General features: G+C 37.4%; 1 protein-coding gene across 1 annotated transcript in view; it reads left to right on the top strand.

Moving 5' to 3' along the window:
* Positions 1-791: 791 nt before the first annotated feature.
* Positions 792-22047, top strand: part of LOC126140954 (mitogen-activated protein kinase kinase kinase 7-like) — a gene marked incomplete at its 3' end in the record, with an annotated part of 91889 nt that continues 70633 nt past the window's right edge. The window contains exons 1-2 of the mRNA XM_049915241.1: positions 792-1010; positions 9999-10230. Of these exons, the coding sequence (XP_049771198.1) occupies positions 933-1010; positions 9999-10230 (310 nt within the window). The remainder of the gene's footprint in view (positions 1011-9998; positions 10231-22047) is intronic.

Raw genomic sequence — 22047 nt, 5'->3', positions numbered from 1 at the left:
TAGATGGCCGGCGAGCAATATATTGGAAGTTGATTTGTGTGAGCATACCCCATTTGCAACCATCTGTTGCATGCACAGACATTTTTGCAAATACCGTGCAGACAGATCGTTGGACGGATCCAAAGGCTCAACTGCTCTTATGTTCTCTATTAAAGAATTATAGACAGCTGCCTTGATCGCCGTAATCCATGATGGAAAAAAGCGTTTCACGCGTCAGCTTTGCGTCGATCTCCTGTCTACCCGCTACTATTCGTCTCTGCGCCAATATGATTTGAATCCACAGATATGAACAGTTTTGCTGTAATCGTCAACTTCCTGTCTTATTTAATATATGCGCAAATCTGCTGTTCACATGCTACGATCTGTCTGCGCAGAAGTTATGTGAGTAGACAAATCATTGCGTGTGGACGGGTTTCAAAGCACATTGAGCCGCTAAACGCAAAATACTGAACTACAGAACCTGCTACTGAAACTCGCACCCTAAATCAGCATAAGTGTATAGAAAGCTCACTTTCTGATGAAAATGTAGAATGCTACAATTTCCATCGCGAAATAAGTATATGTATAAAAGCGGAGAGACGTGCTGAAGAACGAACAACTCATCGAATAACAGTTTTATTTTAGAAGAAGGCCGAGCTAAATTTATTTACCCTTGCTTCCTTGCAGTGAATCGTTTCGAGAGATGGGGCTATTACACACATCTGTCAGTAGAGTCTATTCACGTGAACCGGCAATGGCGTTTTAACATTCGACAGCGATTGCTACTTTGCCGCACAAGAGACAAAAACGGTTGTGTTAACAATCTGTGCACTGGCATCTTTGAAATCAAAGATGGCACCAAAAAAGTATTTTGATAAGTGAACCGAAATGGGAATGTGATTTATGTAAATAATCAGACAATATTATAAACTATGTGATGGTGGGAAAAACACATGGCGTGCAAGGAAGGAAATGTCCAACCTCAGCACTTTGTCGAAGAAATTGATTACAATGAAATAAAAAAGATACAGGTTTGTTTCTGTCTATTTTTGTTGTTGTGTCTCCAGGGTTTACTCGCTGTCATCAGTGATGTTTATACACATATGCGTTAAGCGGAAAAGTTATTGTTCGTCAGTTTTCTTAAGCTGTCATTGACACAAGTACCGCACAAACAATGGCATTTCCAGTGCTTCTCTTGTTTCAATCACGTCTGTTTTTTACATAAGCATTTTCATTTAAGTTAATCATTAGTGGCCAGAAACTGTTTAATGTTATGTTATTACTTCATTTCATAAAATTTTATGTGTCAGCAGCGATGTCGTGACAAATATGGATTTCAGTTGAAGGAAAGTACATAACCTTAAGCACATAACAGATGGCTTACTTGACCACTTGTTTGGAAATGCTATTGAAAGTTACATATTATGGAAATTTGTTATATATTTATGTCCTAAAAATGTCAATATTGACGTCATTTAAGTACATGATTTGTATACAAATATTCAGATCAAAGCTAGAGTCTAGAATGTTGTTAGAGGTTGAAACACAACTAATTAAAAGTTGACACATATTATTCTAAAATGGAGGAAGTATTACAAATAGATACGTTGTTGAAGTTCTGTCTTGTGGGCTAGTTTTTCAAGCAGAAGTGTAAGAGAGGCTGAATAGGGAATAGTGATATTGTGCATCTGGTGCTAGTAATACATTCACATGCACATTATTTCTCTCATCAGTCCACCTCCCTTTAAGAAGAGTGTTTTCATGATTGTTATATATGTTTGGCGAATTTAACTGTTTTGGGTTTGTCATGTTTAGTCTGCTCTGACCAAAGTCTGGAAAATAAAATGAATAATATTCTCCTCTGATCAAGTCTGACTTGTACAATTTTCACATATTTAATTTTTGTTAGTTTTTAATCAGTTTTTGAGAGTTCAAATTATGTGACATGAATTTGAAGAAGAAAAAACACATTACACAAAGACAGTGCTGTGGTTTACTTGACAGGAGGATTGCCCATTGCTAACTGTCGTATTAATTGGGGAACAGGATGACTATGAACTGTAGTAGCATAAGAAACTTGCAGATAGGTTCAAACAGTATGTAATCCTAGGTAGATATATTTTCATCCAGCCCAGAAAAGTTATTCTAATACTTTCTGACTACTGCTGTACTACATCATTTATTTAGTTACACTTCACAGTTACTACAGTCTGTCAGTTAGCACTTAGGTTTCAGTTCATTAATCATTATGCAGAAAATTGTGCGCTATTCAGCTGGTGGCATTTGCTGTAGGTTTCCAACAGAACTGCTAAAATTGAATGATTAACCCTAAGGTTTCAAATGTAAGTTGAAAGGCCCTTGTTGCACACATTTCCTATTCTGTTCAGGAGTTCCTCATACTAGTTGAGAACTTTTTTGTGAAATGTGTTATTTATCCATATTCTAGGACATTTTTCCTCTCTTAATAATTCTTTGATGGCATTTTGCATTGAACACTTCCCATACAGCTTCTATAGCTTTTGAAAACCAATGCTATTGAGTCAGTGAATTGCCAAGCACCTTGGTTTGTGCTTGAGAGTGTTGAGACCTCACAACTTTTATTTGTAAATAGTGATAGCTATCTTCTGTGTGGTTTAGGTAGTAATAGTCATCTGAAGTGACATGACCTATTCTTCTGTCCAGCCTGAAAAGCATACAACTTACAGTTTAATATGAAGTCAACACCAAGGTGTAGCAAAGCTTTTAGAAACACACAAAGAACTGAACATAAAATTAATTGCCAGAAAGGAGAAGCAAATTTTAAAACCAAGTGGAGATTACAAGCGAATAATTAGTTTTTGTAATATGATACTTAGCCTTCATTGATCCACCATTGTTGGTACTTAATATTGTTCTTAATGTCTTCCAAACTTCACTCTTATTTGGAATTTTGTAAATATTGTGGAAAATAATAGTGTGTGGTAGCTTAGTGGTGTTAAAGATGTTAGGTTTTTATTGGTGGTGAAAGGTAGTCATGGTCTAATTTGTGCTCATTCAAAGTTGTTTATTTCCTTGTAATTCAGTTAGTTGCATGTGTTTTGCTATTTTGAAATGTACAAAACAGAGAAATCTCAACAAGGAAAAAAAGCTATCTCTCTGTCTCTCCTGGTATATTCACACTTTGATTATTATAGCCACGTATTTCGATAATATGTTTCTGTACTGATCGACTTCTAAATATCGTTCTCATTGTAAACAGAATGAGCCCAAGTAAAAGTTTTAATTTGCTTCTGGGAATGGGGGTCTTTTATGTAGTTCACACTGTGGGTCTTTTATGTAGTTTGTACTGTGGGGTGTTGCATGTAACACTCATCCAAGCTGTTTTCGAGAACACAGAAGCATCCGATTCCATCCATCTGCTTTGACCCATGACGTCACCAATTTTCAATGTCTCCAATATGGCGCCTATGACGTCATTACGTAAACATGACAACAAACAAGAAAATACATATAAAACCAACAAACACATCTCCCTCCAAAATTATAGTCAAACTAATGGGACCATTGTGGAAAATTGGGGGTTTTCGGGTGGGGACAAACTAATTATAAACACGTACAGGCACACACCACGGTTCCAAACTACACAAAACGACGACATAAAAACACCACAAATTCCGCTACACTAACAATATCAACAGGAATCAGTCACTTCCCTTCAACTACATAGCTCAACCGCAATTGTCAATACCACAAAATAGAAACAAACTATTCCAAAAATTATAATCACACCGAAACTGACGATACCACAAAACCAACACCTAAAATAACAAAAATTGGAATCGGGCACTTCCCTTGATCTATATAGGTCAACAGCAGCTCACGATACCAAAGCACACATAGCTGCAACGACACATTGGAATCGATCACTTTCCCAGGACCTATATAGCTCAAATACAACTGACGATACCAAAACAATTTAAATTGAGCACTTCCTATATGATACATAAATCAACCACAAGTGCCGATACCAAAATATCAACCACTAACACATGCACTAAGTAACACTGACCCGATAACACATAAAAACCCCACCGAACATCATAACACGCGAACAATAGACCCAAAAAAACGACTACTTACCCCAAAAACTTCCGGCGCTACACACTAGCGCAGGCACCCCAATCACACACACGCACACTCACATGCACAAACAAAAAAAACAAACCCCCAAACTCGCATATTCTGCTTGCATATGCCGCATTTCACTATCTCTGCCACAAGCCCAAAAAGTTGCAGAAACTTAACAGACAACTTGTAATGACAGACAACATGTCATCCCCCATTTCAGCCCTCAGACATGCACTATTAAACTTAGAAGTCATATCCATACCTGACAAAAGAAGCCACAAATTGAATTAAACAACTTACCGCGCAACAAACAGCAAACCAATACCATCAAACGACACAGCAATAACATAAACACAACGGAAACTTAATTCTTAAGTCACATATACCGGAAAAACATTTGAACCAGTATTTTAACTTCACTGACATTATTTCTCCAGGATTATCATTACATCAGTAGAGTTCTTGTTTAGCTTAAGTAATATCTGTGTATGCACATTAATGCATTTCTCCATAATAAGATGCAGAATGTCTTGTTCGGGATGATTCAGTCGCAGTGAATTGTTAGCTGCATGGATCTTTTTTGTCATATGACCCTAACTACTGAAATGCACAAGAATTTATGGTTGTAAATTACCCTTAGAATTGAGTTTTCTGTTTCAACACTGATACCACTTGAGTCCATGATTTGACATGTATGTCTTGTTTTCATTTACATTCTGCTGTCTGGACAACTGGTGCATCATAACCCACATCAGGATCTTGATTAGATCAGTGCTTTCTTATTTTAAATGGGCCATTAAAGCTGTTAACATTTAGGATTCCTTGAACAATATTTACCGGTTTCCACCATAGTGGGAGGGACTTTCAAGACAATGTCTGCTGTTAGTCTTCAATGAGAATCTACAGTCTTGTGCCCACTTCATTGTATACTATCTCTTTCATTGTTCTGCTGATAGCCGTCAGTATATATTGGCAAATAAACGAGTAAGTTCCTGCAGGTTTGAGATTTGAGTGTAACATGTAACACTACTGTACACTAGAAAGCCTACATCTGATGTCCTTGCTTCTATTTTCATGTATAAAACCAAATGGCCTGATTATTTCTTACTACCACTTTGCACCGCAAAGACAAAGCAAGAGATGAGTGATTAAGGCACTAGACTCACATTTTAGACAAGTAGGATACAAACCCACATCATTGAAATGGTGGATTTTGGGATGGCTTCTTTGAAACTAGAAAATTGTTTTTCCACAGCATCCTGATCCAATATGAGATTATGTCGAATCTCTAATGCCATTACATTTGATGGTACATGAAACCCTGTTCTTACTTCTTACATTACACAAAAGCACCATTCTCGGCATATGTAGTTTCAATGGAATCAGAGTTGAATTTCCCTTCCATTGGTAGTGATAGTTATGGAAAATTTACTGTGGATCTAAGAATCAGGGAATGCCTCCCAAATACTGATATTGGGAGGACAATAAAGAAACTCCCGAGACCAATAGGCATTGCAGCACCTAATCCAGAGGTGGCACTTGCAAAAGGCATCTGTATCTCATGTTAATAGCAGCCTTCATAATCTTGGAAGACAACAAAATGCCACTGCAACTTATTTTACTTGCTTAACTCTGTCTCCATTTTATATACAAAATGTGGCTCCTTCACATCCGTAGGTAAAATAGTCCCGTGTTTAGATCTATGGGGGAGTAGGGCTTAGAATAGTCACAATAAGGGAAAGGGGATCAGTACCTGGAATGTGGAATATAACTCAAAGCAGGAAAACTATAAAACTTTAGAAGAAATGTGGCACAGAATAATATGAACTTGATTAGAGTTGCTAAGATAAGGTGGAGTGGACATGGAGAGTCGCTGACAGACAGATACGTAATGTACTACTGAGGAGGATAACTTTAAGGAAGGTATGGAGTAGCAGTATTTTGACGAAGGAAATGATTAAATGGAAAATGTAGATTATGTAAATGACAGGGTTATCAACACAAGGCAGGAAAGATTATAGAAATATATATTGATTATGAGTGTGATAGTGCAAGATGCAGTCAGGGTCTTCCAAGGAAGAGTGACAAAAAGGGAAAGACAGCTAGCATTGCAAAACACGTGGTTCAGAAATCACTGGTGAATGATCTACACTTTGAAGTCATTAGGCTATGATTATAGAAACTAAATTTGTTATATACTGATCAGGTGGAAGAAAGATAGGATAAGGTGTCCTAAAACTGATACAACAAAAATTTTCCAAAAAATGGTACACCCAGTCTATTCATAAGAAAACCGTACTTATCACAAATGTTCCTACTATTATTTGTGCTGCTGTTCTTTGGGAATGGCCAGTCATATTTTGTTTTTTCCATTATTAACTTAGCAGTGACATAAAAAATAATTTAGTCACCATTTTTCACATCAAAAATAAATGTGCACACAGTTCTACAACATTTGCCACTATCTTGGAAATATTGATTCTGTACCCACCAAATTTGGATTACATAGACAGAAAGATGTGCTCTGTCTGCTGGATTATTCATTACCTTCACATTTATTATATGGAGTTAATTAATAAACAGTCAGTATTATCCCTAAATATGATATGCTCCAGTCCCAAAAGATGTTTCCTAAAAGTGGTACACTCGTTTTTTTTTTTTTTTTTTTTTTTTTTTTTTTTTTTTTTTTTTTTTTTTTAAATCATGCTGGTCAGTTCACTGAAATGTGTGTTACTTGCTGCAATTGGCAATAATGCAACAGTTGTTGTGCTCTGTTTCTTACCATTGTTGTTAAGGCAATTATGCAGCAGAGGGTATAGACTGTGTTACAGTTTTGAGTTAGTGGTGTATTGCTATTCCTCTCAGGTCTCTTTTACAGGTAGGCCTAAGTATAGGTTTCATCTAAAATAGGTCCCAACTGTTCTTAAATATGTTTTATGCCAATATTGTATAATATTAAATTGGAATATTTTGGGTCATGACAGGAACAGTATGGCAACTTCATATAAGAAAAAAGGAAGGCCATATAGTAAAGAAGATATTTCTTCAACCATAAAAGTGGTGAAAGATGGAGCTTCACTCTGGCAGGTAGCATTGAAATATAAAATAGATAAAAATGTTCCTGCACAGAAGGGTACATGGTGCTCACTCAGGTGTGCAAGGTAGGAAAACAGACTTGACAGCAGATCAAGAAACAACTTTATCTCATCACTTGAATACACTTGCTAAATGGGGATTTCCAATGACAAGAGCTGAAGTGTTGCTGGTTGTTCAACACTTTGTGGAACAAAATGGTTTGACCAGTCGTTTTAAAGATGGAAAACCTGAAGAAGTTTTTTTAGTTGACACCAATGTTCATTTCATCTCATAAATATCCTTAAAAAATCTGTGAAAGAAAACTCCCAGTTATACATAAGTATCATTTTTCTATCGTCATTGTTGCTACTTAGGAATATATCATGTGTATCATATTTTGAACCAGTCATATCATATTTAAGATTTTCAGTCCAAAAAAATGATACAGTGTTTTATTTATTTTTGGTTTAGATTTGCAGCTCTAAAGAATTAAACACAGTGCCATTTTAAAGCAGCTAACATTGTCTTTCATATACATTTTTTCCTTTCAGGTACTCCTTTTTTTAAAAAAATGAAAACACATTTTGTGATTTTGTATCATATTTAGGACACCTTACCCTATAGAAATAAAATGAAGTGAAGAAGGTGCATACATTATCAATTAACAGTTAACAAATTACTTATGGCAGAAATGGAAATTTAAAAAAAAGGCATCTGAAGAAGGCTGTTGTGATGAAGTTGAGTGACCTAGAGAAGAAAGATGAGCATGAGTAATTAAAATATGTCAGAAATGTTCCCACTTCAGCTTATTAGCAATGGACCATCTGACAAATGCTTAAAGGAGGAATCAGGAAAGCAGGACAGAAATGTAAATAAACTGCAAAAGGGAAAAATGGTGAAAAAAGCTATGGATTGCCCAGAAAAAGGTTTCCAAGATGAATGAGAGAAGAGAACTCAAAAATAAGGACAGTGAAAAACGCAAGAAAGACATAGAAGACTGGGTAACAAACTGCTTAGCGAATTGATTTCCAAGATGAATGAGAGAAGAGAACTCAAAAATAAGGACAGTGAAAAATGCTAGAAAAACATATAGAAGACTGGGTAACAAACTGCTTAGAGAATTGAAGCAAATTAGGTAAAACGGCTAAAAGAAGGTTGTTATGCAATTGAGGAACTGGATACAAAGGGAAGGTGTGATATAGTGCAAAACAAAGGCCTTGAGGAGCTACTGTGGAAATTTTCTGCAAAGATGGAAATATTGTGCACAAAGATCGTGAGAGAGTCGCTCAGAGATGGGAGGACTATTTAAAAGAGCTATATGTGATATGAACAGACCACCAATCACTATAGAGGAAGTAAAGAGTTCAGTTGCTGCAATGAAAAATTAGAAAGCAATAAGTACAGCTAAGATACTAGGAAAAATAACTAAACATTTGAATGAAGAAAGAATAAGGAAAATATTGAGGTTGTGTAACAGAAAGTATAGAACAGTAGTCAATGGCCAGATAACTTTTTGACGGTGGTAATAATTCCAATACCAAAGGAACAGGGGATCAAGAAATTGGGAGAGCCCAAAACAATTAGCCTCATTTCATATGTAATCAGAGTTATGTTACCGATCACAACTAAAGAGTGGAAATGGGGGAGAATTTGGTTGTGGAGCAGTTTTTTTGAAGGAATACACAAAAAGTAAAGAGTATTCTTACAAATTTTGGGAGAGTGCCTTATTGTGAAGGGAAGAGATTTGTAATGTGTTTTATAGGCCTAGAAAGTAATTTGATGGTGTGTTATAAGCCTACATTTATAATGAGTATGTCGGAAAAGCAGGCAGATGATAAGCTCAGTATCCTTAAATCAAAAAGTGTTGGTGAAAGGAGAAATTATCAACTGAACTGAATCACAGAAATGAGTTAGAGAATACTGTTGTCTGTCACTATTTTTTCTGTACTGAAACATTATGATTGATTTCTCACCACTAGATGACAAGAGGGTAAAAAAAGGAGGAAGAAAAATATAATAATTGAGGTTTTCAGACAGCCAACTGGTATCTGTTGTGAACTGCTCAGTGAAGTGCCAGTTGATATCACATAGTGGCTCCGGGCACTGCCCCCTCTTGTCATCTGATGCCTTGGTCTGTAATAATTGTAATGGTTGTAATGAGTGAATGTTGTTACCAACATTATATACAAAATAAATTTGTAATCTCTACCACTGATTTTTATTTCGGTAGTAAGTATGATTACTGATTTCCTTCGTGTCAAAAATTTTTAATTAACAGTGGTTGTTGACCAACCGTATTTGCCAACCATCAGTCATTGGCTTTCAGAATACTTTCAGTATTTAAGAATCAAGTGTGCATGTTGCATTCTACAGTGCAACAAACCATCACACACAAGATTTGTGAGCTGTGCTGCTCAGAAATGTAGGATACCATGGTAGTGTCCTACACTTATGCTGCAGACACTGTAGGACAGATTGCATTAAGACTTATTTATCCTGTGCTGTTTACTCTGTATGCCACTCATTTCACAGAGAGCACTCCTCTTTCTCGTTTGCTTTCATTTTCCCATATTGTGTGACATTCTTCAAGGGGTAACAATGACATTTCCTGTCACACAAAACATGATGATGCTGGCCATATGTGGATGCCAAGTTGTTGCAGCCTTATTACTTACAGCATATACAGTGTTTTACATGCACTACAAGTTCAGATTAATTCAGGACATTCCTTCTGGGTGTTGGGATTTCCACAAATATTAACATATTTATTTTTCTAAAGCTAAGACTATTGTGTTGACAGTACAATTTCTTTTTTTGATGTGCCATTATTCTTACAGGTTGTAGGGAAAGGTTCATTTGGCGTTGTTTGGAAAGGAAAATGGCGGAACATTGATGTAGCTGTAAAACACATAGATTCTGAAGCAGAAAAGAAGGCATTTGCAGTTGAAGTGAGACAGCTGTCAAGGATAAATCATCCCAATATTGTAAAACTTTATGGTGCCTGCACTCAAAATCCAAATCCAGTATGTCTTGTGATGGAATATGCAGAGGGAGGTTCACTGTACAATGGTGAGTGTGCCTTGCACTGTTTCCATTCTTCATATTTGAAATGATGCTGTTCTGGAAAAAAAATTTAAAAACTGTAAGGAAATGTGTAAATGTTTAGCATTTTGCCATAGTTTCCGCTAAGAAGGTGTACTATAATTATAAAAGTGGCTTCTTCTGTGCCATAGTGAGAGGCAGTTATGATCCATTGAATGTGCAAATAGCTAACCAACCCACTGAGCCTTGTACACTTATTTTAAACATATGCTTTTGGATTATTTTTCAGAATGCTTCTTGACTCTTAATACTAACTACAGTCCCTCTGAATAATTTGAGAAATTCTGTTCCCTCAAATGAAACAGTGCATTGGATGTCATTGCCTTTATTTGCCTCATTGTAGGCATTTCTGTGTGCAACACAAATGTTTCTAAATTGTAATTCTGTGTGCGTCTTGTTGATTTAATTTCTACATTACTTGTAGTTACCCCTCACATCCATTGCATTGAGGTATTCCTTTTTTGAATAACCTGAAATACTTCATAGGTTATGCATTGCATTTTCATCTCTTTGTTATTACAGTACTGATCCTTCCCTTTGCTCCCGTTGGTGGTTAGGCTTGCGTGCCTCAGCGATACAGATAGCCGTACCGTAGGTGCAACCACAACGGAGGGGTATCTGTTGAGAGGCCAGACAAACGTGTGGTTCCTGAAGAGGGGCAGCAGCCTTTTCAGTAGTTGCAAGGGCAACAGTCTGGATGATTGACTGATCTGGCCTTGTAACACTAACCAAAACGGCCTTGATGTGCTGGTACTGCGAACGGCTGAAAGCAAGGGGAAACTACGGCCGTAATTTTTCCCGAGGGCATGCAGCTTTACTGTATGGTTAAATGATGATGGCGTCCTCTTGGGTAAAATATTCCGGAAGTAAAATAGTCCCCCATTTGGATCTCTAGGCGGGGACTACTCAAGAGGATGTCGTTATCAGCAGAAAGAAAACTGACATTCTACGGATCGGAGCATGGAATGGCAGATCACTTAATTGGGCAGGTAGGTTAGAAAATTTAAAAAGGGAAATGGATAGGTTAAAGTTAGATATAGTGGGAATTGGTGAAGTTCGGTGGAAGGAGGAACAAGACTTCTGGTCAGGTGACTACAGAGTTATAAACACAAAATCAAGTAGGGGTAATGCAGGAGTAGGTTTAATAATGAATAGGAAAATAGGAATGCGAGTAAGCTACTACAAACAGCATAGTGAACGCATTATTGTGACCAAGATAGATACGAAGCCCAAGCCTACTACAGTAGTACAAGTTTATATGCCAACTAGCTCTGCAGATGACGAAGAAATTGAAGAAATGCATGATGAAATAAAAGAAATTATTCATATTGTGAAGGGAGATGAAGATTTAATAGTCATGGGTGACTGGAATTCGGCAGTAGGAAAAGGGAGAGAAGGAAACGTAGTAGGTGACTATGGATTAGGGGTAAGAAATGAAAGAGGAAGCTGCCTGGTAGAATTTTGCACAGAACACAACTTAATCATAGCTAACACTTGGTTCAAGAATCATGAAAGAATGTTGTATACATGGAAGAAGCCTGGAGATACTGACAGGTTTCAGATAGATTATATAATGGTAAGACAGAGATTTAGAAACCAGGTTTTAAATGGTAAGACATTTCCAGGGGCAGATGTGGATTCTGACCACAATCTATTGGTTATGACCTGTAGATTAAAACTGAAGAAACTGCAAAAAGGTGGGAATTTAAGGAGATGGGACCTGGATAAACTGAAAGAACCAGAGGTTGTACAGAGTTTCAGGGAGAGCATAAGGGAACAATTGACAGGAATGGGGGAAAGAAATACAGTAGAAGAAGAATGGGTAGCTTTGAGGGATGAAGTAGTGAAGGCAGCAGAGGATCAAGTAGGTAGAAAGACGAGGGCTAGTAGAAATCCTTGGGTGACAGAAGAAATGCTGAATTTAATTGATGAAAGGAGAAAATATAAAAATGCAGTAAATGAAGCAGGCAGAAAGGAATACAAACATCTCAAAAATGAGATCAACAGGAAGTGCAAAATGGCTAAGCAGGCATGGCTAGAGGACAAATGTAAGGATGTAGAGGCTTGTCTCACTAGGGGTGAGATAGATACAACCTACAGGAAAATAAGAGACCTTCAGAGAAAAGAGAACCACTTGTATGAACATCAAGAGCTCAGATGGAAACCCAGTTCTAAGCAAAGAAGGGAAAGCAGAAAGGTGGAAGGAGTATATAGAGGGTCTATACAAGGGTGATGGACTTGAGGACAATATTATGGAAATGGAAGAGGATGTAGATGAAGATGAAATGGGAGATGTAATACTGCGTGAAGAATTTGACAGAGCACTGAAAGACCTGAGTCGAAACAAGGCCCCGGAAGTAGATAACATTCCATTAGAACTACTGACAGCCTTGGGAGAGCCAGTCCTGATGAAACTCTACCATCTGGTGAGCAAGATGTATGAAACAGGCGAAATACCCTCAGACTTCAAGAAGAATATAATAATTCCAATCCCAAAGAAAGCAGTTGTTGACAAATGTGAAAATTACCGAACTATCAGTTTAATAAGTCACGGCTGCAAAATACTAACGTGAATTCTTTAAAGACGAATAGAAAAACTAGTAGAAGCCGACCTCGGGGAAGATCAGTTTGGATTCCGTAGAAATGTTGGAACACGTGAGGCAATACTGACCCTACGACTTATCTTAGAAGCTAGATTAAGGAAAGGCAAACCTACGTTTCTAGCATTTGTAGACTTAGAGAAAGCTTTTGACAATGTTGACTGGAATATGTTCTTTCAAATTCTGAAGGTGGCAGGAGTAAAATACAGGAAGCGAAAGGCTATTTACAATTTGTACAGAAAGCAGATCGCAGTTATAAGAGTCGAGGGACATGAAAAGGAAGCAGTGGTTGGGAAGGGAGTGAGACAGGTTTGTAGTCTCTCCCCGATGTTATTCAATCTGTATATTGAGCAAGCAGTAAAGGAAACAAAAGAAAAATTCGGAGTAGGTATTAAAATCCATGGAGAAGAAATAAAAACTTTGAGGTTCGCCGATGACATTGTAATTGTCAGAGACAGCAAAGGACTTGGAAGAGCAGTTGAACGGAATGGACAGTGTCTTGAAAGGAGGATATAAGATGAACATCAACAAAAGCAAAATGAGGGTAATGGAATGTAGTCGAATTAAGTCGGGTGATGCTGAGGAGATTAGATTAGGAAATGAGACACTTAAAGTAGTAAAGGAATTTTGCTATTTGGGGAGCAAAATAACTGATGATGGTCAAAGTAGAGAGGATATAAAATGTAGACTGGCAATGGCAAGGAAAGCGTTTCTGAAGAAGAGAAATTTGTTAACATCGAGTATAGATTTAAGTGTCGGGAAGTCATTTCTGAAAGTATTTGTATGGAGTGTAGCCATGTATGGAAGTGAAACATGGACGATAAATAGTTTGGACAAGAAGAGAATAGAAGCTTTTGAAATGTGATGCTACAGAAGAATGCTGAAGATTAGATGGGTAGATCACATAACTAATGAGGAAGTATTGAATAGGATTGGGGAGAAGAGAAGTTTGTGGCACAACTTAACTAGAAGAAGGGATCAGTTGGTAGGACATGTTCTGAGGCATCAAGGGATCACCAGTTTAGTATTGGAGGGCAGCGTGGAGGGTAAAAATCGTAGAGGGAGACCAAGAGATGAATACACTAAACAGATTCAGAAGGATGTAGGTTGCAGTAGGTACTGGGAGATGAAGAAGCTTGCACAGGGTAGAGTAGCATGGAGAGCTGCATCAAACCAGTCTCAGGACTGAAGACCGCAACAACAACAAACTTCCCTTTGGTATTATTATTATTATTATTATTACTATTGTTATTATTATTATTACCACATCCTTTCGTCTTTCCCTCTCCTTCCCTCTTTCCTGACGATGCAACCGTTGGTTGCGAAAGCTAGAATTTTGTGTGTATGTTTGTGTTTGTTTGTGTGTCTATCGACGTGCCAGCGCTTTCGTTTGGTAAGTCACATCATGTTTGTTTTTATTATTATTATTATTATTATTATTATTATTATTATTACTACTACTACTGTTATTATTATGGTTCATTCCCCTTCTGTTGAAACACCATGCCTTAAGGCTTTTGCTTGATGGCAGTTTCTCAATTTATGCTACACTTAATTGACTAGAGCCTGTGTCCTGTTTTCATTCAACTAAATATGTCTACTGGCTTTTAGTGTCAGTCTCTGTGTCATATTTCTTCCAGGTTTTTTTAGTTTCCTCCATGTTATGACATTTTTATTATTTCACACGATAAATTTTTGAATTTTGGCCTCATTCACTCTCCTGGTAACTTCCTCTTTTGAAGTGTCCACCCAGACATCCAACTGGCTTATCTTTGGAAGGTTTTATGTAAATTAGATGGCCATTATTGGTTTCTGTAATACACTACACATACTGAGGATACATTTTTATGCCTTTAATGATGCCAGTTCACACTTGAAGACCAAACGAATGGTCTAACCACATATACACTTCATCTTTATCTTTTTAAAAGATTGAGTACGATTCTCTTAATCCAAAATGTTTGTTTTCCAAAGCATGTCATTTTTGTCCCAACCTTAGCATCATCTGTTACTGGAAGATTGTTTGTCATTGATAATCACATCACAGTGATACTGCCTCAAGTGCTGTACAAAAGGGCTGTATGGTGTGTGTTGTTTGGCTGGACAGTACGTACCTTCAGAAACTGAAGTTCCAGACATTACCAATAAAAACACTTAAAAATAGAAAAGGCTATTTCTAACTCTCACAACTTGTATGTTCCTACCACAGGTAGGCATGGGGGATTGTTTGAGAAATTTTGGAAAGGAGAGGCAGGTCCTCAGTCTTCAGATTGGAGGTCCCCACCTGTTGTGAGGATGAGGGTGGACAAAGATATTTCTACATCCTTGTTGTTATGCAGTTTTCTTAATTGAATTTTCTGTTTGATGCAGTTATTATTTAATTTATGTATCCAAAAAGTGTGCACATATTTTATAATCACACGACAGTAGTAAGAGGATGATTTCTGTTTGACATGTGTCGATTAGGTGAGTTAAACTTATTTCACAAGTGTCAGGGATAAAAAAAATTTAGCTAACTGTTTTTCTCTAAAATTATCTTAAAAATTCTTAAACAACTAACATCATTTACCAACTTCTTAGATGATCTGCATATTAACCTACTTCACCTGCTCAGTATGCAGATATATGTATCTGCAACCATAACTTATTCATTACAAAATGAATATTGTGAGTGAAGAAATTGTGAAGAAAACAGTAGTCTCATTGTTTTCAAGATTTGTTTCAAGACAAATCATAAATTACCTGCATAGTCAATTGTAAACGTTCCCTTCTGACAAAGGAAGTGTAGAAAACTTAAGAAAGTAAGTTTAAAACTCTTTATTCAAAAGGTTTTGAAAGAATTGGTACCAACCTTGATAGTGGGAGTCGTAAATGTTTATCATTGTTTAATATTAGATTTAAAAAACAGCTAGAATCCATGGGTTAAAGCTAAGCAACTGGACCCAGTTTTTCATTGAATATGTCATTGCATTGGCCTCTTTATTTATCATGGATAGTGTTTTGTCCTGACACAGGGTGGAGGGAAGATGGGGTTGAAGGTCAGTCTGCAATTTTCAAGCAGCGAGGAGCAAATGCAGAAAGACAAAGTCCCAGTGGAGGCAGGTTGATGACTGGGATCAATGCCAAATACTGTCACAGGATATCTATGAGAGATTTGGATTCTGGGACGTGACAGGATGCTTGAAGCATGAGACTCGTGGAATTCAGGAGTCAAACACTATTTATTCGTGATCAGACTAACACACTGAAGGTTAATTCTAAACATTAGAAAAAGCAAAGGCAGCAGTTGGTTGCACAACAAAAGTCAGTGTCTGGAGTCACGGGGGCAAAAGCTAACAGAAATAGCGAAGACTAGCGACATGTTAAGTACAAACTTGAGAGCGGCACTCCGAGTGAGAAAAGCAGACCTGTTGTAGCTTACTGAGGCTGGCCGCAAGTGACACAGAGTTGGTGCCGCAGCAGTCTGACTGAGAACCCCTTTGAATACAAACACCTGGGTTTTTAAAGAATTGAGGCGGCGCACCATTTCTCCCTTTCTGTCGTCAGCCTACCAAGTCGCTGGAACTTAACAAGCTTCGAGAAATCTGGTGAGTCATTCTGCATCTCCAGGGCGCCTCTGGCCAACCACAGTTAGGTTCCTCCCCTACTCCTACTCAATAGGTGGTGATGCTTCTGTATTTTACATTACAAACTCCAAGTTTGGTATCAACAGTGCTCAGTTGAAAGCTAAACATCACTGCCACTCCTATTATGGCAAGCAACAACAGTGTTATATGTCTCTGGTCCCGCCCTCTGTCCTCCTGTGGGTGGGGTTGCCGTAGTAGCACTCTAACTTGTGTAAAGCCACTGACATTGTAGTTTTCAGGAGCAAGTATCAAGCTTGCTACCTCTGCTAAGATGTGCCTTTTCGTGACCATCTTCTACAGTGATGCCTCACGACAGTATCTAGGTGGTGGATGGAGTTACCAGTTAATTCTCAGAAGTGAAACTTCTCCCCTGGGCAGCTGCCCATAGCGTCTGCAAATTGCACGACTCTAATGTTACTAGTTATCTCCAGTAACCTAAACACTACCACTTTTGCCTGCTCTCTGTATTGTGTCTCTGGTTTCCTACCGTGGAGTGCCCTTGATGGCTCCAAAAAGCCTTAAGTGTAACAATGTACAAGTCGTCATATTCTCAACATATTACAATAGCACAAGAAACAATGTATCCCTTGTGTAATTAGGAAGAGATCTCAAAGCACTGCTATTGTTGAGGATGCTAGTGGTCTTGGCCTGCTGCTAGGTTGACATATATTCCTGCAACACGTTTTGCAATCAACTTAAGTCTAATCACCTTGTATGTTGGAATCAGATTTCATTTTAAAAGCAACAGTTGTGTGATACACAACTCATTCTATGCAATCTGCAATGCTGCAGACAAAACTGATCAGTTGGATGCCATGTTTCTTGAATTTCAGTAGTTTTTTAAAATCTGTTCTATTAATTAATTGATGGGAAACACACTTGCAAAACTTCTGATCAGATATCAGGAAGCATTGAGGGTTTTTTTTCCTATGGTACTCAATCTGTTAAGACCGAATGGGCCCACGGGAAATATTACAAAGTTTCCATTACTCAAAATATACTGAAATGAGTTGGAGACCTGCTGATAATGTCAGTGGTACTGTTGGTATACAGAAATAATCTGTCATGAAGAACAGTGCACCTGGTGCAGCAACCAGCAGCTCTCTTTGATCGTAAGTGAAAAATATACTTGCAGGAACAGAAACATTGCTCTTCTTTGTTTCAGGAGTTTCTGGAGGATGTACAGTAATATATTTCTTGACATGTCTTGAAACATTTGCACTTTCTGATTACTAGTTATGTGGTCATCTCACCTCATTATTCTGTATGAGTGCCACCGGGTATTGGAATTTTGCAACTGATCCTGGGACTTATTGGCAGAGGCGTATTTAAACTATCTCTTTTCACTTATATTCCTAGTTGTATTACTTTCCTTGCATTACAATCAGTTGGCAGTCTCCGCAATAAGTTTTGATTATATCTAGGTCCTCAAAGTCAGGAGCATTGTATAATGTGTGGTGTATCTGTACACAGTGGCATCATGTATAAACAGCACCTGTAAGCTACAGCCTAGTCTTTTGTATGAGTCATGAAAGCCCTATAACACCTCTCTTTGTCTGCACACTGCTGCTTTTGCTTCAGACAATACCTCCCACTTAAGAAAATATGCTGTGTTCTTCTTGCCAAGGTCTCCAGTCAAATCGCATATCATGCCTGACATTCCTTAAGCTTAAATTTACCTACTAAATGACTGTGCAGGACACATTGGAAGCTTTGCAGAAATCTAGAAATACATAATCAGTTTTCACATTCTCTAGCCTTTTGACTACCATGAACAAGTCAGAGTACTGAATTCCACATAATTGGTAGATGTGCAATCCATATTGGTCCTTACAGTTGTTTAGTCTCCACAAATGTTGTTATATGCTAGCAAATCGCACATTTCTTATTCCTATAATTATTCCTATGCAGATATGTCCACATGGTGTCTCTTTCTCCTGGCACTAATGCAGACTCATGGGAACAAAAATTGGTGGGAACAATGTACAATACAAATGACGCTCTTATGTTTACACTTTGCCTTATTGTTCGAGCAGTCTGTTAAGCAGCCATTTCGTCCCTCAAAAATTTGTGTAGTGTTTATTGTGCTGAAAGGTATTAGAAAAAGAAAACTTGAAAACAACTATGGGTAAAACAGTATCTAAAAACAGTGGTACTGTGTGTGAGAAATATAAATTTTGTTTGCAAATTTCAGAAGGAGTTCAAAACAAGATTTTGGTTTTGTGCTTGTGAAATCAAGAACTCGTATCTCTACGCCAGATAGGTTTTCATAATGCAATTTCTGCAGCCATAAAGCTGACAGTAACATTTTGTTACACATTTTTGTGTTTCTTTTCTAACACATGGCTGTTAACCAAATGGCTCCCGGTATAAGGAGACCAACCTTACCAAGTGCCAATGGCCAGTAAGGGGCGGATGAGCGGGTAGGGAAGGGACACCCCCTTGTCCCAGGGATGAGAAATTGTCCCCAAAGGCAGAGGAACCATTAACATGGTCAACGGCAGGAGGATGCAGAAGGCAATGGGAAAGCACTGCATTAACAATCCCATACAGGATTCCCAAATACAAATGTGTCTACGTCCAATTCAAAATTTTCCGGAGTTTCAATTCCCCCATTTGGATCTCCATAGGGCGGGGGGGGATGTCTTGGGTTAGGCTGTAAGGAATAAAAGAACAGATGAGAATTGGAACATGGAATGTCAGAACACTATTAAAAGCTGGGAAACTAGAAGCGCTTAAGATGCTGATGTAAAAGTCACAGCTGGACATTTTAGGAATCTGAGAGACTAGATGGGGCGGCAAAGGTGATTTTATGTCGGGGGATTTCAGGATCATTCAAGGTGGCAGTGCTCGAACAGGAAGAAATGGCATCGCTATAATTTTGAGAGGAAAATGGAAGAACAACATGTTGAACACACACCACTGCAGTGATAGGATAATGATGATTGAAATTAAAGCACAACCCACGGATTTGTGTGTAATTGCAGTTTACTTACCAACAACAAATGGCAAGGATGAGGAAGTAGAAGTAGTATTTGAGCAAATTGATGATTTAATGAAACTGGTTAAAGAAAAGTACAATCTTATCATTATTGGTGATTTCAATGCATCGATTGGTGAAGATAACAAAGGATTATGGAATGGCAAGTTCGGGCTAGGAAAAATGAATGCTAGAGGAGAAAGGTTGCTAGATTTCTGTGAACAGTATGAGATGATAGTCACCAACACGTGTTTTGAAATGCCCAAGAGAAGAAGATATACATGGAAAAGTCCAGCAGATGGCAAAAGGTATCAGATAGATTATATCCTAGTCAAGAAGAAATTTATAAATCAAATAAAGTCTAGCCACTCATACCTGCATATGATATAGACAGTGACCATGTTCTAGTGATAGCAGACTATAGTAGCAGATTTAAGAAATATAAAAGAACTAACGAACACAGATGGTTTGTAGAAAAAATTAAGGAAAAACAAGTAACTGCGGACATGAAATAATTGACCGATAACCTGATAGGTAACAGATAAGGATGGGAAGGATTCAAAGAGACTGTAGAAGTAACTGCTAAAGAACTAGTGAGATTAAGGAAACTAGAACTGAGGAAACTGTGGATGACCAAGGAAATACTAGACCTCATTGAAGAACGAAACAGGCTGAGGTAAAAAAATTTTGGTAAGTACAAAAGAGTAAGAAATGCAATTACACAGAAATGTTGATTTGAAAAAGAAAGTGCAAGCATGACAAACATAAAGAAATTCTACAAGATCTAAGTGGAGATCGAATTGATAGAGCCTACTCTAAAATTAAATCAATGCAGATAAAGCCAAGAACAAAAACAAATATGGGCAAGAATAAAAACAGTGACCTACTTTTCGAATTAGAGGATGTATGCGAAAGATGGAAAGAATATATTGAGGAACTATATGAAAGAGAAGGTATTGCTAATGAGGGAGAAATTCTGGAAGAAGAGAGCAGTGTGGATATCGACATGATAGGGCCACCCATATCTAAAGAGGAATTCAACAGTGCCTTGAATGATCTAAGTAATGGCAAAGTGACAGGGACAGATAACATCCCAGCAGAAATACTGAAGGAAATTGGAGAATCAACAAGAGAGTACTTATATAAACTTATTAAAGAGTATTATGAAGATGGAAAAGAACCACCTACAGATTTGCTTAACAGCAAAACAGTAATAATCCCAAAAAAAAAGGAAATGCTCTGGACTGTGTGAACTATAGAACTATCTCCTTACTATCCCACATTTCCAAAATAATGTTAAACATAATAAAAAATCGAATAAAAAAGAAAATTGAGGCAAATCTAGGAGAAGACCAATTTGGTTTCAGATCCAGAAAAGGAACTAGAGAGGCAATACTAGCTCTGAGGATGATATTAGAAAGATGAATTGGAGTTAATAGGAATACCTACTTGACCTTTATAGATTTACAAAAAGCATTTGACATGATTAATTGGAAATTGTTATTCTGAACAATAAAGGAAATAAAGGGACCTATATAAAAGGCAGGAAGCAGAAATAGAAGTGAATGGTGTGAAGAAGAAAGCAAAAATAAGTAGGGGAGTAAGACAAGGATGCCCATTATCACCATACTTGTTCAACTTATTTATTGAAAAAACCATTGAAAAATGTAAAAGAATAGCCAAAGGAATTAAAATTAATGGGGAACGAATACACTGTATCCATTTTGCACACGATATAGTAGAACTTGCTGACTCAGTAAAGGAAATGGAGTTTATGTTGATAAAATTTGCGAAATCCTAAGAGAATTTAATCTAAAAATAAGTAAGAAGAAAACTAAAACTATGGTAGTAGGGAAGACAAAAGAAAATGGCAAAGTTAATATTAAACTAGAAGATGATATTCTAGAGCAGGTTGAGAACTTCTGTTGTTTGGGGAGCACAATCACTGACGACAATAAATGTATCACAGATATAAAGAGAAGAATAGCCTTGGCAAAGCAAGCTTTCCAAAATAAAAGGAATTTGCTAACGAACAATCATATAAGCCTAGAAAGTAGAAAAAGTTTGCCAAAACGTTTGTGTGGAGTGTCTTAACTTACGAATGTGAAGTTTCTAGTAGTTTGTTGAGGAGCTCCACCTGTCCAGTCTCTTGTTTAGATGTCAAGCTGTACAGATGTCATAACATGAATATTTGTTCTCAGTTTTTCACATGCACTATTCATAAACTTGTAGGCTGCTGCACTTCTGGTTTCCTACTTTGGGACGTATCTTATTCTTAGGGGAGAAATTGTGGGATCATCTTCTCAGTTAAATTTGTTTTGGAAGATAGAAATTAGCATGCCAGCCATCTTTGCCTTCTGCGTTTATTTGTTAGTGTGATCAGTAACTAACAGAAAAGCTGATTTTAATTTGTTAGCTCACTTTTCATAGAATAAAAATGTCAAAGCATTCTTTTTTTCCTTTTGTGACAATTCAGCAAATAAGATTTTGCTTTCGTATTGATTGAACTATTGTGTCTTGCAGTGAAATGCCACACTACAAGTAACCTTGTTTATGTGCAGTGGTTGACAGAGCAGTC

Source organism: Schistocerca cancellata, unplaced genomic scaffold (assembly GCF_023864275.1).
Source record: "Schistocerca cancellata isolate TAMUIC-IGC-003103 unplaced genomic scaffold, iqSchCanc2.1 HiC_scaffold_708, whole genome shotgun sequence".
In the NCBI taxonomy this organism is placed as follows: domain Eukaryota; kingdom Metazoa; phylum Arthropoda; class Insecta; order Orthoptera; family Acrididae; genus Schistocerca; species Schistocerca cancellata.
Note: the sequence above shows the minus strand (reverse complement) of the source record. Positions and strands in the feature narration are given on the sequence as shown.